At 33.2% G+C, this 13,678-nt stretch overlaps 1 protein-coding gene across 1 annotated transcript in view; it reads right to left on the bottom strand.

The window, feature by feature from the left end:
- The window catches only part of LOC137764133 (UDP-glucuronosyltransferase 2A2-like), a 47,612-nt gene extending 41,588 nt beyond the window's left edge, over positions 1-6,024 (bottom strand). The window contains 1 exon segment of the mRNA XM_068542856.1: positions 5,307-6,024. Within this exon segment, the coding sequence (XP_068398957.1) occupies positions 5,307-6,024 (718 nt within the window).
- Positions 6,025-13,678: the final 7,654 nt, after the last annotated feature.

The raw sequence follows: 13,678 nt of genomic DNA, 5'->3' as shown, positions 1-13,678 counted from the left end.
GGAAGGAGAGAGGGAAGCAAAGGAAAAACAGGAAGAGAATAAAAGAAAGAAAAAGAACGTTCCAAACCAAAATGTATTACTCTTCAGGGAAAAGAAGAGTGTATTCCAATATATTTTTTTCTCCTTTAAAATGACAACTGGAAATCAAGCACTGTGCAGATACAAACACTCAAATATGTCTCATTTCTAGCACTTTATTTTACATTAATTACCTGTGCTTAGTGAGTAACTCGTTCATGTAAAGATCTGAATACTACGGTCAAGATTTTTTCTTTTATGAAGGTCTGCTGTTTTTCCTATTGAACTTAATATATTTGCATGATTGTCTATTGTTATTATAGATGGCATTCGTTTTTAGAGATTATTCATATGTAAAAATACATTGTATATTTATATAAATCTAATATGTAAATGTTACTCACAAAAAAACTCTTTGTTTTTATAGTAGCCACAGGGTAAAACTGTTGGTAGCAAGAGGTAATATTTATGGATTATAAGTATTTTTACTGGCATTAAAATGCTACATTATCATTTCCCTAAATGTTTCCCCAATTTTGGTGGCAGCTTTTTTTCTTGTTAATATAAACAAAAAATAAAATTTACCTGGATCAACTTTAGACAAATATATTTGAAATCTGCAGAAGCCATTTCTAACTTTCAGTTAAAGTGAAGCTCTCTTAAGACCAGAAAGTTATCCTCAGGCAAATTACCCCAGGCAACAGTATTGCTATGCCTAAAGGAATAACAAGGTGCCTAGTGATAACAAGGCCCAATTAAACTCAATTCGGCAAATTAAATAGGTGAGAAATAAAATAGTAGACTGTAAAAACTGAATACATAGAAAGGAAGAAGAAAAGTACCCAAGAAAGTTTAAACCTAAAATATTCTGAATAATTGATGAATTTGTACCTGAAGATTTTAAAGGAGAGAAAAATTGTTCTCGATGCTTTGGTGTCAGAAAGACTTGTTTGAAAATTCTCTCAACCTAGTAGCTATATGATTTGATTTTAACATGTTCACTATTTCTAAGCCTCAATATTCTCATTTGTGATAGTAGATTTTTCTTCACAAGTTCATGGCAAGGATTAAGGTATATATTACATGTGAAGCACTTATCAACAAATATTGCCTGCTCTTACTATAATGATATCCATGAGTTTCAACCAAATACCTGTTACCTGAAATAAAAGAAGTAATTTTCACATGATAATATCCAATTCATAGCAATTAACAGAGATAGACTCACTCTGAGGTTCTTATAGCATACCACTGCAGAAAAATAATCTTATAGAAAGAAAGTTGTCTTCTATTTATTTACTCAGGTGTGACAATTTGAGAACTGAGTAGATATGGATTTGTTGAAATGACTTTGATTAGAGCAGTCAAGCTAAATTAAAAGGTAAATTCAAATTACAAATTGGAAATAAGTTATTTTTACAAGTCAGTTCCATTCATCATCCTCATTTATCAATCCACATGTACAAAGTCTTGCAAAAAAATAAATTACTCTGTCATGTCAGTACTTTTATTTTTTACCTGACCTTTTGAATATGAGTGCTCAAGTCCCTGGACATCAATAAGAATATTGTGTTTTAGTAAAACAAAGTTTAAGTAGCCATTCTAAGTCAGAAGAGTGTAATTTGATTAGAAACATGAGATTATCAAAATCAGAGGGTAAGAACCTTTCTAGAAATCTTCATTACATTCCCATGAACAAATTGTTAAGAAAGATTAATCTAATATCTTAAGACGGGAAAATAGTGTGGTTTTATTACCAGCATTAACTTACAAGCAAAATACAATAAAACATGTGATTTTGAGATTGCCAGCATGGAGAAGGTTTATCTAGGGGTAATTTCACCAACATAAATAAAGAACATCGTAATCCTGATAATTATTATCTCAAGCTTGAGAACAAGTAGTTGATAAAAACGTTAAGTGATGAGATGAAAATGTAGACACATACTGTGACCAAGGAACTCTCCATGTACATTCCTCTAGTTCATTAACTGAGATTCTGCACATGTTCAGATGTCACTGTTAGTTTACTACACGCATGAGGAGATTAAAGAGTTTTCAAACTCTTGACAGCTTTGCTGCCTTATAAAATTGCCATTTCTTTGTCCTCTTTCTTAATTTTTAAGGTCCAGTTTTAGCCCTATGATGTTGACCATTCACTTTTATCTTCATAAGGTAGTTCATGATTGTCATATTAGCTGAGTTTATTCTCTCTAAGAATCAGAACAGGTAGACTTTTGTTTGGATTCCAGGAGATAAATATCTGTTTTTGAGTTTGGGGGTAACTATTTAATATATCCAGAGAATATGATGAGCCAATTGTAACTTACATCCCTCTTAATACTCCTCACCCATAAACCCACTCATATATGGTCAATTAATTTATAACAAAGGAGCCAAGAATATACAGTGGAGAAGACCAGCTCTTCAATAAATCATGTTGGAAAACCTGCACAACCACATGTGAAAGAATGAAACTGGACCCCTATCTTACATCATGTACAAAAATTAACTTGAAATGGTTTAAAGACTTTTATGGTTTGGACTGAAACCACAAAACTCCTAGAAGAAAATATAGGCACTAAGCTCCTTGACATAGGTCTTGATGATGTTTTTTGGATTTACTACCAAAAGCAAAAGCAACAAAAGCAAAAATAAACAAGTAGGACTACATCAAAGTAAAAAGCTTCTGCACAAAAAAGGAAACTATCAACAAAATAAAAAGGCAACCTATCATATGGGAGAAAATATTTGCAAATCATATATCTGATAAGGGGCTAATATCCAAAATATATGAAAACTTATACAACTTAGTAGCAAAAATACAAACAATATGACTGAAAATGGGCAGAGGATCTGAAATGACATTTTCCCAAAGACATACAGATGGCCAACAGATACATGAAAAGGTGCTCAACAACACTAATCATCAACGAAATGCAAATCAAAACCACACTGAGCGATTACCTCACACCTCTTGACTGTTACCAAAAAAATAAAAGATAAATGTTGGTGAGGATGTGGAGAAAAGGGAACCCTTGTGTAATGTTAGTAGGAATGTAAATTGGTACAGCCACTATGGAAAACAGTATGGAGGTTCCTCAAAAAATAAGAAATAGAACTACCATATGATCCAACAATTCCACTTCTGAATATTTATAGAAGGAAATGAAAACTAACTTGAAAAGATATCTATACCCACATGTTCATTTCAGCATTATTTACAATAGCTACATGTGGTATCACATTTTCTTTATTTATCCACCAATGTTGTTTTCATGTCTTGGCTACACACACACACACACACACACACACACACACACACGCAAATAATGGAATATTAGCCATTAACAAAGGAGGAAATCCTGCCATTTGGGACAACATGGATGGACCTTGAGGACATTATGCTAGGTGAAATAAGACAGAAAAAGACAAATACCATACAATCTCACTTATATGTGTAACCTAAAACAAAACAAAAAAAACCCCTTAACTCATAGATACAGTAGAACATATTGGTGGTTGCCAGAGGTGAGGGGTAGAGGGTGGGTGAAATGGGTGAAGGGGGTCAAAGGGTACAAACTTCCAGTTATAAAATAAATAAGTCCTGGGAATATAATGTACAGCATGGTGACTATAGTTAATGATAATATGCTGTATTGTATATTTGAAAGTTGCTAAAAGTATATTTTTAAATTATTATCGCAAGAAAAAAAATTGTAACTATGCGTGGTGGCAGATGTTAACCAGACTTACTGTGGTGATCATTTAGCAAATACATACAAATATCGAATCATTATGTTGTACATCTGAAACTAAGTAATGTTATATGTCAATTATATCACAAGAATAAACCATTTTAATCTCTTCCTCATCCCTCTTAATACTCCACACCAATCAATTATCAGCTCTTATTAATTTTACCTGAAAAAGAGCTAACACTAATTTGAATAGTTACTAGTTCCTAGACACTATCTTAAAATCCTTTTATATGTTAACTCATTTAGTTCTTTCAGTAACCCTGTTAGAAATGGGATAAATAAGTGCAGGTACAAGAGGCTTAATTACCCGTCCGTGATCACACACTCTTAATTGGAAACTGGTTATCAAAAGCCTGCTCTCCTAAGTGCCTTACTTTATAGTCTCATCTGCATTATTTTTCTCCACCTATAAGCTACTTCACTAGTGCATGCTCTTATGGCATCTTTCCAGGAGGGATGCAATAACCTACTGTCTAACAACCCTCCCACTCTAGGTCCGCATCTATCCAAGTATTTTACATAAAACGCAATCCAGTCATAATGCATCTCTTTCCCATAATGCAACTTTCCCAGTTGCTTTTTAGCTAAACACTAAAATGTTTAGCATGACATACTAGAGGCTTTGTAAATACGTATTGAATAAATTCATTCTTGCAATCCTGACATCTCCAAAATTCTTCCCCATGCTTCCTGACTTTATACTTTGACCTTCATAAATACTGAATCATCAGTAATACCCAGCACACACATGCTATTTTAAGACTCCACAATATTGGGCACACTGTTTCCTTCCCCACACTTAGTTTGCAGGAAAATTTATATTCACTGTTTAAAGATTTCTTTTTGAGGTGCAACACCTCAACTCTGAAGTTTTTCAGAATACCACTCTCTCTCGTCACATACTGCCTGTCTCCTTTATACTATCTCTGTCCTTTATACATATTTCCATTACTCACATCATTCATACCGTAAGTATTCCTTTTCCTGTCTGCCGTCTCTTCTGCTTGACTGTGAAATCCTTGAATCCAAGAACTTGATCTCAGTCTTTGTTGTAACCTCTCTATCTAAGGGAGAGCCTAGTAAACAGTAGAAATCTATGTGCAATAATCAAACGTTTTCCATAAACATGTATGTTTTTAAATACACACGCACAAATGTTTATAATAATGGGCTTGTAGAAAGCTTAATTTCTTCCAGCTTTTCCCATACCCCACTGAAGTTTCTAGGCAATTTCTATTTTCAATGCAATATCTAAATGAGAATTTAGTCCTATTTTTAAACTTAGGTATTTGTCACCAGATGTTATCCATAAAAGAACTTATTTGGTACCTTCAAGTCCATAAAATTAGAAAACAACACACTGTAGTTCCAAAGCATAGTGTCTTTTATGTTCTTTCCTGCTGTCAAATGATAGTAATAGACAGTAATCAATATGTAGGATTGAAGAAGAATAGCCATAGGGAAATAGAGAAGAAGTGATACAAAGCTCTGTTTGTTCAAACTTAAATAATAAAAAATGTAACATACCCAAAGCTTTACTATAGTAGGAATCCCATGATTTCCAAAGCGTATTAAACATGTAGTCCTGTAGATGGTAGGAAATGAAATTTCTTATTCTGTCAGTGAAAGACATCTGGTCAGTAAGTTCTGATAAAATAGCAGGAACATAGGAAGGAGGGTATGGTACCTTCCCACAGTGTTTTTCCACTGTTGAGGCTGGAGAAAACCTCAAGGAGTATATAAATGGAATTCCCAGTTTTAAAGCTATTATATCACCACAAGGAAATACTGGATCTGATACCAAGACCTCAAATTTGCTTTTCTTCAGCTTTTCCATTAGATTTTGGTTTTTGAGAACACCATCACAGACTTCTCTAGCCACCATATGGAAGTCCTTGATGACTTTGGCCATCTCCTGATAGAATCTCCAAATGGTTAAAGGAGATGGTCTATTTTCCATCCATGTCAAAACAAAGTCCTTGATCAATCCTTCTATTCTTTCTTTGCCAAAGGGCACCTTATATATTTCAAATATCAGAGATGGGTTAGAGGTCGGCGTGATGAAAAGTGCACCAGAAGAAACTAGGACAGTCACATTATGCTCTTTTTTAATTAGCTCATCTATAATTATCTTAACATTTAGCCAGTGACTACCTTCCATTGGCCAAACCAAAACATTCCCACCAAGAGTGGTTCCTAGGAGACTTATCTGAAGAGCCAACAGCAGAATGTTCTTGTTCAACATGATGTCGCTTGATGTAGAAGATTCAATGAGGCGTGGCGCAAATGAATTTCTCTGCTTTTTAAGCAAAAAAGGAGAGACAAATTATTTCTAAGTTTTGATTCAAACCACTGATACTCTTAAGAGCCTTCTCTCTACAAAATGATATTAGTCATGGTAGCTCTATAATCATAATTTTGTGATAATTGGAGATTTAGGGGTATCATGTGTCTTGTCTCTCAACGTGTTGCTTTAGCTTTGGTGATGATTCTTGCTCTCTGATCCTTTTCCTGAAGTTGATCCTTCAACCCTTTCTTTGCATCTTATAATTGTTAAATTATTACTACTAAGCTGCTTAAAGCCACCGTGTGTCTCAACTCTACACTCAGGCCTAGGAACCAAAACCTCAGACAGGGCTAGAACTTACTCAGAAATGTAGAGTTGCTAATGCTATAGATTTTCCAAAATTTAATACATTTTATATAATGTCATTAGTAACATTCAACTTTTTAAGTAGTTCTTAGTTGTTAATAGATAGGATTATTGCAAAGAGAATACTTATAAAATGCAAAGAACAAAGAAATATAGTGAGTGCAATATTTAGTACTACTTTAATAATATGTTTAGGAAAATATTTTATGTTAATGAATTACTGAGAAAAAATTACAAGTAAATAAATAAACTATGTGCAAGTAATATATACAAGAGCTGATGGGTAATGTTACATGTGAATAGGAGCTATTTGAAGAGAATTGCTAATTCAAACATCCTTCTATTGAAAGTGCTGCCCCAAAGCTAGCTAAGCCTATGTGAATAAACTATTTTACATCTAGACTCAGATTTTTAAAATTGTTACTAGCACTTGTGTTCACTATGTGTCAGACATTGTGCAAAGTGTTTTACATGTATTAATCTCATTTACTTCTCACTAAAGAAAAGATCCAGTGAACCAGTTACTATAATTATTCCCACATACAGAAAGAACCATTGCTCAGAGAAGCTGAGTAACTTGACAAGTTCATACAGCAAAATAAAGAAGGAACTGGTATTAACAGCTTTAAGGCTCCTTACCTCCCATAGCCTACTGTGTTAAACACTAGGATAGATTAGCCCATGAGAGTATATCATGCCCCCTTATCAACTATAAGACACCTATGTATATGAACCATAAAGTACCCCAAACATGCTGAGACAATATAAACGGCACAATATAAATTTGTGTAAGTCACACTGAATAATGTAGGATCAAGTCATCCCAGTAACGTAATCTCTATGAAAACTGTGTATGTGCATGCATATGTCTATGAGTAAGCAGAGATGAATCTTTTTGTTTTAATGTCTGTTGAAATCAGAAATCTTATTTTTTTTTTAGTGGTGTCTCTTCTGAGCTCCCCATCACCAAAGATAATCTGTAGTGAAACATTAACTGCTTCATTAAAACAGTTACTACCTTTACAAAGTATTATTCAAAGCTTAGCAGAGTAATCAGACAGTTCATGGGGTGGATGTCAATTCAAGGCTCTGTGCAGTAGGATTTTATGGTATGCACAAAATTTCTGTCTGCTGGTGTCACCCTGGTCCACAGTTACTTGCCAGGAGACATTCAAATAGTTGATCCACTAGGATGAAAAACCGGTCACAGTGTATTACTATTTTATTCATTTTATTTACTAGTGGGGAATCAGATCCAGTTTAAACAACTAGAATATAGTCTTTATTCAGGTTATATGTGTTGACTGGGTACTTACTAGGCACAGAACTCCCTACTAGGCAAAAGATGAATCAAAGAGATACTAATATTCATCTTACAGTCTATCAGAGGAAGATAAGAAAATTGCATACATAAATGTAACAAAAATCGGCATAGTATATTAAAGTCAGCATGATATTATAAAAAGAATTTAGTTTTTAGAATCAGACGAAGAAGTCCTAGCTTAACATTATGCTGCTTAATATTTATGAAACTTAGTTTTTTCATCTGGAAAATGAAAATTAAAAACAACTTAGGATGCTTCTGTGAGTATAAAATAATACAACAAAATAGATAATAAAATATCTATTAATATATAATAAATGAATAACTTACAATAAATACTATAAATTATGTAATTATATATACAATATATAAGATAAATATATATTTAAATAAATAAAATAATATTGATTAAGCAACAAGTATAGTCCCTGGAGTAAAGGACATGTTTAAAATCTATTATCTTTCTCTTTTAATTCCTTCTCCTTCTCTTAATTAGAGAAAATGCTAAGTGCCATCAGATGAAATAACACAGGTAAAAAAAATGTTTCAAAGCTCTACAGAGTAGAGATTGCTTTCAGGTTTCTTTTTGTGGGGCATAAGGATAGGAGAGTCTTCATGAGAGATGTGGTATATGACACTTATCTTGGAGTCTAAAGTATCTGGACATTAGTGATGAGTAATGTGCACAAAAGAAACCAGTGTTATGTCATAAACTTTTTGATTTAAAAAAATATCTTAGTAATATGACAAGTATTAAGAAATTTGTCAAACTATTGAGGTTAAATTTTAGATTTGTTTGTGTTCTTAAATTTAATAGAAAACCAAATGAAGAAATTATATTGACCATAGACGTTTAAAGAAGTTGTAAAAAAAGGTTTTTTTGAAATGTGAGGGTCTGAAAATGTGATTTTAATTATTCTGACCTTAAGAGCACTGAAAAGCTAATATAATCTTTCCAGAAATTTTTTGAGAGACTACAGCTAAAAATATGATTAATATATTTGTGAAATCAATTGAATTCTAAGAAAAAGCTAGCATATTTGAAAAGAAGCTAGCATATATGAATATTTTTATCATAGATGATGATAATAAAAAATGTGCTTTACCTAATTGCACAAAGGAAGCAAACACAGTATTTACAATACCAAAATTGGTTGCACAACAGGATTTTGTTTAGAGAACCTTTAAATTTTCTGTTTTTAATAAATAAAATTGACTTTGCATAAACTTATTTGAGATTTATTTGAGATATATGTATATTTAAAATATGTAGGTATAAAAAATCCACTGCACAATATTAAGAAAATAAAATACCCATCGAAGGATGTCATCTTGATCTTTATACATGTTCTGTCTTAAAGACCATAGTGGTCACTTGTGAGAATCATCTTTGCCTTCATCATACATCGGTATAAGTCTTACTTGTTACTTTATGTGTTGGCTAATGCAGGAAGAAATAAGTTTTCCACTGGTTGGAACTGAGGTAAGTGAAGCTTTAAAGAGGCCCTTGGGCTCACATTTAGATAAAACTCTCAATTTACTGCTCTATAATACAATTCCCTCAATATCTATAAAATTATTGTGAATTGTATAACTGGAGTTGGGGAGGGACTCTCAAGTTATTTCCAGAAAACTGAAAACATTTTCAAAGGGAAGCAATGGAACAAACCAGAAGTTAACCATCAAACTTGTAATGATTGATATTTCTTTTAGAATAAAATATAAAGTCTACATGTACATTACGCATTGCTTATGTATTGCTTGTCATGAGATTTAAAAATTTCTTACCTGAAGTTTCCAGCCAGAACTTTAATAGTGCTCATTTGCCACCAGGAAGAAGGTGAACTTAGATAAATGCTAGTTGAGGAAGCACAAATGATGAGACATATGATCTTAAGTGGAGAAAAGATTATACAGATCATTTTACTCTTTGCATTCTCCCCCATTACATTATAAAGCAGATTAACATTTTGTTAAAGGTGTATCCTTCTACTGGTTCCCTGGAAACTATTTGAATTGAATATTGCCTTTGCTATCATGGTCTCTGTGGCCTCCCACCTCCACATCAACCAAGTATGTCTGGATGTATCTGAAATAATTACTGGTAATGATTAATAACCGGGTTATTATAAGAAGTAGGTAAAATTAATATCTCTCAAGTTCATGCAACATAAAATTATTATTACTATTATTATTAATTATAAAGAGAATAATTTTTAAAATTGGAAGTGTCTTTCTTCTTTTCTGCTGAGTCCTGTAATGGTGATAATAGTTTATGTTAATTCAAATACAGGAACCACGGCAGAGCTGAATTGCTCTGTAGAATGAAGAAACATCTCTGGAAAATCTTGGTGGTTTTACTGATCTTTGCATTTATATATTTAATAAAGGTACTAATTTAGACCATTAAATAAGTGTTTTAAAGCTGCACACTTTCATTATGCAATATCCTTGAGAATGAAAATTACAATTACATTTCTTTGTGCAACCATTTTGAAGGGGAAAAAATAATAATTGAGTATGTCTTTTAGCAGTGTCCCAAATATGTCATTTAGTAAATAAGTACTGGAATAGAACATGACCATTTATTGTTGGACCATTTATTGTTGTAATTGATAAACAGTTGTGGCAATAAATTTCAAACGGATTGTAAATAGGGATTAGTCTCACAGAGATGCATTTTATGTGATGGCAATGGAGGGGAAACAAGGAGAGCAGTGGAGGTGCCACACAGCATTTCAAGTTTAATTCCCTTAGATTGCATACACGTGACTACCGCTACTCTTTCTCAATTTGTGGAGTTAAAGTTCAATCTAGATAAAAGAAACTCAGTACCGTACATGTTTTATAGAATAATTCTCCATCTTCGAATCGCTAATATAATTTACCTATCAACTAAATAGAATAAGTCTAAGTAAATATTTCAAGATAAGTCTATAGGTAAAAACTTTCCTGAATCTTTCCACATCTAGTAATATATTTTTCACCTTCACATCTGGATGACAGCATGGGTGATAACTGATTTCTTTGACGCTGACATTTTTCACTAAATATCTAGTAGATCATATTGTATTGTCCTTTTCCAACTCTTGTTACAAAAGACAACAATGAAGTCAACAACTTTTTCTGCCAAAATGCCAATGTGTGTGCAGTTGTTGGCATGTGTGTGTTTGAGTTACATTATTCCTATAAATTATTTTGTCATAATTTGTCTAGGTAATGTCGATGGAAACAATCAATAAAAAATCCATAATAGGAATAGAAAAGAGTTTTATTTGAGGCAAACTGAGTACCATCGCTCAGGATACACAGATTCAAGAAGGACTTGAATTGTGTCCTGCCAGCCTACAAAATGGAGAAGTCTTATAAAAGCAAAAAGTGTAAAATTACGTAAGTTGTTTGTCAAGGATTATAACCAGACCTGGCAAGAAGAGTGCTTGTTAAGCAAAGATTGGTTGTGGTCTGAAATTATTTCATAGGTACAAGGGGAGACCTTGAGACTAGAAGGTTGCAGTTGGCAACTTCTGGCAGATATTATTTTGAGAATGACTCGTGATATCCTTGAGCCTAATACAGTTCAGATAATTCAAGTAAGTTCTCAGTGACACAGGTACATTGTCTGAACCCATGTCCACAATGGCCATGCAGCTCCATTTTGAATTCCTGAACCATATTTACAACATTTTGATTTTTTAAATGTATTCTTTTCTTTAATGGTTAAAGCAGATGTACAATGCATGTTTAATTGGGCACAAACAGGTTGTTTATTGGTTTTGTTTTTTGGGTTTTTTTCGAAGTATAGTTGCTGTACAATATTAAGTAAGCTACAGGTGTATAATATAGCGATTCACAATTTTTAAAGTTATGCTTCATTTATAGTTATTATAAAATATTGGCTATATTCCCTGTGTCATACAATATATCCTTGTAGCTTATTTTATACTTAATAGTCTGTATCTCTTACTCCCCCAGCCCTATAATTCCCCTCCCCGCTTCCCTCTTCCCACTGGTAGCCACTATTTTGTTCTCTGTATTTGTGAGTCTACTTCTTTTTTGTTATAGTCACAAGTTTGTAGTATTTTTTAGATTCCACATATAAATTATACTATACAGTACTTGCTTTTTTCTGACTTATTTCACTTAGCATAATGCCTTCCAAGTCCATCTATGTTGCTGCAAATGGCAAAACTTCATTATTTTTTAATGGCTGAATAGTATTCCATTGCCTATATATACCACATCTTCGTTATCTATTCATCTGTTGATGGACACTTAGGTTGCTTCCATATCTTGGCCATTGCAAGTAATGCTGCTTGAACTTTGGGGTGCATGTATCTTTTCAAATCAGTGTTTTTGTTTTTTTAGGCTGTATACCATGGAGTGGAATTGCTGGGTTATATGGTAGTTCTATTTTTAGTTTTAGTTTTTTTTTTTTTCGGTTGAAACATGTTTAAAATTGATTGATTGATTGGTTGATTGAGGGTTTAAACATGTTTAAAATTGAGGGTTTAAACATGTTAAAATTTTAAACATGTTTAAAATTGATTGATTGATTGAGGGTTGATTACAACAGTCAAAACTGGCAGAAATGGGAGAAGAGGGAAACGTGACCCTGCCAGCTCCCCACTATTTTTAGTTTTTTGAGAAACTTCCATACTGTTTTCCCCAGTTGCTGCACCAATTTACATCCCCACCAACAGTGTATAAGAGTTCCCTTTTCTCCACATCCTCGCCAACATTTGTTATTTGTGTTCTTTTTGATGATAGCCATTCTGACAGGTGTAAGGCGATATCTCTTTGTTGTTTTGATTTGCATTTCTCTGACGATTAGTGATGTTGAGCATATTTTCATGTGCCTGTTGGCCATCTGCATTTCCTCTTTGGAAAAATATCTATTCAGTTTTTCTGTCCATTTTTAATCAGGTTACAAACAGGCTGTTTTGATTAGCCTAAAGTTTAAGTTAAATCATGTGTAAGCCAGAGTGACTTCTCCATACTTTAATATGTAAAAAGTTCTTCCATCAGTAACGAACTCATTCAATATATGTGTATTCTTTTTAACTCAAAAATTTTTCTTTGATAACTTTGATTTAAAAAAAAAGTGCTTTCTTATTCCGATTGGATCTCAGTATGGTAAAACTTGTATTGAACATTTTCTTACCTGAGTTATTGTTTTCCTATGTGTATCACTTATGTATTGCTGTGAAAAACATTACTCCAAAATTTAGTAAATGACAATCATTTTATTTTCTACCAATTTTGTGGGTCAGCAATTTGTGCCGGGCAGTTCTGCTGACCTCACTAGATATCCCTCCTTCTGTTAAAGTCATCTAGCGACTCTATGTGATGGTTAATTTTGTGTGTCAACTTGACTAGGCCACAGTGCCCACATATTTGATCAAATATTATTCTGGTTGTTTCTGTAAAGGGGTATTTTGGATGAGATCAACATTGAAATTGGTGGACTTTAAGTAAAGCAGATTATCCTCCATAATATGTGTGGGCCTCATCCAATCAGTTGAAAACCTTATTAGAACAGAGACTGATCTTGCCTAAGTAAGAAGGAATTCTGCCAACAGACTGCCTTTGGACTTGAACTACAACTCTACCTGGGTCTCCAGCCTTCTGTTCTACCCTAAAGATTTTGTACCTACCAAGCTACCACAATTGCATGAGTCAAGTCCTTAAAGTAAATCTTTCTCTCTACATATACCTCTATATCTATCTATCTATTATCTATCTATCTATCTATCTATCTATCTATCTATCTATCTATCTATCTACACTTCCTGATAGTTCTGTTTCTCTGGAGAACCCCAATATACTCCACTTTAGCTAGATTATGTAAGATAGCCTCACTTGTATGTCCAGTGGTTGGTGCTGGTTGTTGACTGTTTGGTTCCAGGATCCAGCCAGATAGAA

Source organism: Eschrichtius robustus, chromosome 4 (assembly GCF_028021215.1).
Source record: "Eschrichtius robustus isolate mEscRob2 chromosome 4, mEscRob2.pri, whole genome shotgun sequence".
Classification (NCBI taxonomy): domain Eukaryota; kingdom Metazoa; phylum Chordata; class Mammalia; order Artiodactyla; family Eschrichtiidae; genus Eschrichtius; species Eschrichtius robustus.
This window is presented reverse-complemented; position numbering and strand designations above follow the sequence as displayed.